This window comes from Lathyrus oleraceus, chromosome 6, assembly GCF_024323335.1.
Source record: "Lathyrus oleraceus cultivar Zhongwan6 chromosome 6, CAAS_Psat_ZW6_1.0, whole genome shotgun sequence".
Taxonomy (NCBI): Eukaryota; Viridiplantae; Streptophyta; class Magnoliopsida; order Fabales; family Fabaceae; genus Lathyrus; species Lathyrus oleraceus.
The window spans coordinates 264000843-264003528 of NC_066584.1; the positions used below are offsets into that span (position 1 = coordinate 264000843).

Sequence of the window (2686 nt, forward strand, 5' to 3'; positions counted from 1 at the left end):
ACAAACATAAATTAACACTCGAAACACAAATTAGAACTAAAAGGTTCCCGTTGAGTACAACGGACATAAGGGGTGCTAATACCTTCCCCTTACGTAATCCACTCCCGAACCCGAATATGGTTGCGATGATCATTATTCTATTTCCTAAAGGTTTTATCGATATTTTCCTATCCCTTCATTGGGATAAATAAAGTTCGGTGGCAACTCTGTTCGAACATAAAATTTTCCGCGACCATCGCGAGGAATCGTATTTTTCGAGATGCGACAGATGGCGACTCTGCTGGGGATAAGCTCCAAGCAAAAGAGAGTGAAGACTAATTTAGTTCAGTTTCTGTATTGTGTGTTAATCTTGTTTGTTTGATTGTTATTTTTGTTCTGTTATTATTATTCTGTCATAATTATTGTATTATGATTTATTGACTATGTCTTATTTGGGGCTTTCTGTTAATGGTGCTTTGTGAGATAGGCTCTCTACCCGAGTCTGAGAAAAACCATAAGTTTAAGTTGGTGGTTGCGTAGTGGACGCCCACAAGGAGTCTTCCTTGTTGGGAAGATACGAAGACCCCGCCTAGAGGAGATTTTCTTGAGATATTATTGTCCGACGAGTCTTCGTCACGAGGATAGTATCCCTTGGACCTTTTAACCCACTATATTCGGCGGTTATGTAGTATTAAGCTACGAAGTTTCAGACTTGTTGGGTTAATACGAAAGCCCCAATCAGATGAGATCCCTTGGACGTATTATTACCTTACAGTAATATTTCCAACCTCGATCTATGACTCTGAGAACCTTGTTAGAACCCTGGACTCGAGAGTCGTGTAGTAGAATCCTCATGGAGTTTTCCTTGTTTGGATAATACAAAGACCTCACCTAGACGAGATCTTCTTAAGGATATTATTGTCCGACGAGTCTTCGTCACGGCAGTGATGTTCTCAAGAGATATCTGTGACTCTAGGAACCTACCAACTGTAGAGCCTACCCATGGGGTTCCATTAATCAGAGATACCTGTCATTTACCCGTTATTCTGATCCATCTGAGAACACCTTGAGCTTGTGATCCTAAACATGTCACTACATTCATACACATATCATTACATTTTCATTCATCATCATAAATTTCATATCATTTTCCACCAAAAAAAAAACCAAAAAACTCATCCATCCTTCGTCCATAACCTGCAGTTGATTTCCTGACACTTATATCAGACTTAAAGTAGTTCTTGAAAAACCATGGATCCATTGGAGCAAAATCACATTGCGTTAAGAGGAGATGTTGACTCGATGAAAAACCAGATAGACCAACTTGTGGAGGCTATGATAGCTTTAGAAAAGAGGGAGGACAGCATTCAGCAGACTGCAGTCGTAGAGAATGTTATTCCAGCTCCAGTAAATGGTCCTACCCAACCTCAGCTTGGGCGAACCCCACTTAACAACTCTATTGTACAAGAACGTCACGTTGTTCAAGATCCCTCACGTGATGATGCTGTTGAGTATTACAGTTTTGTATTCTCCGTGCCAAATTCCCATGGAACAAGCCTAGTGGTTAATGCTGAATAACCACAAGATGATGAGATTGCTAAAAGATGTTGCGTGCTAGAGAAAAGACTCAAGGCCATAGAAGGACAAGATACTCTTGAATTGAATGCTTTAGACATGTGTTTGGTACCTGGCCTGGTTATGCCCGCAAAATTCAAAGCACCAGAATTTGAGAAGTATAGAGGGGATGGCTGTCCAAAGCACCATTTGGTGATGTTTTGTCGAAAAATGACCTCTCATGCCCACAATGATAAGTTGATGATTCACTGTTTCCAAGACAATTTGATTGGGGCATCATTAAGTTGGTACGTGAAATTAGAAAGGAATCATGTTCAATCATGGTTGGACCTAGCTAACGCATTCTTGAAGCAATACAAATATAATATGGACATAGCTCCCGACCGCATGCAGCTAAGAGCCTTATCTCAGGAAGACAAAGAATCCTTCAGAGGGTATGCCCAAAGATGGAGAGAGTTAGCAGCTTGCGTTGAGCCACCACTCTTAGACAAAGAATTGATGGAATTATTCAGGGACACCCTGCAAAGTCCATACTTCGAAAGGATGATTAGCAGCGCAACATCAGACTTCGCTCACTTAGTGATAATTGGAGAACGCGTCGATAGTGCCCTAAAAAGTGGAAGAATCTAAGGTGCCTCGAGCAACCAAGCTAGCGAGACAGAATCCCTCAGTGATTCCCAAAAGGAAGAGGATAATTAAATAAATGAAGTCATGGCAGATGTTAGGTATTCTCACGATGCACCAGCCAGACCTTATGGTTCTTCACCTTCTCAGCAATCACCATTTTCAACACTACGTTGTCCTTATAGGCAACCGACAAGGCCTAGAGCACCATTCAAGCAACCATGGACTGTTCCTTATACAAATCAAAGACCTCGTGGTCAAGGATATCAGAATCAGCATCTGAACCAGCATAGGCCTCGAAACAATCTGGAAAGAAGGAATGCTCCTCTCGATCCAATTCCTATGTCATACAGTCAACTTCTGCCATATCTGATTCAAAGCTCGCTGGTGGAGCCCAAGTCTCTCAGGCCATTATCAGAACCATACCCACCTGGATATGATCCTGATGTGCAATGTGGATATCATGGCAGAACAATAGGGCATTCAACTGAAGACTGCAATGCTTTCA

At 41.7% G+C, this 2686-nt stretch overlaps 1 protein-coding gene across 1 annotated transcript; it reads left to right on the forward strand.

The window, feature by feature from the left end:
* The first annotated feature begins 1653 nt into the window (after positions 1 to 1653).
* Positions 1654 to 2184, forward strand: LOC127095074 (uncharacterized). Its single transcript, XM_051033818.1, has one exon. It carries the CDS (start codon positions 1654 to 1656, stop codon positions 2182 to 2184), a length of 531 nt encoding a protein of 176 aa, XP_050889775.1.
* Positions 2185 to 2686: the final 502 nt, after the last annotated feature.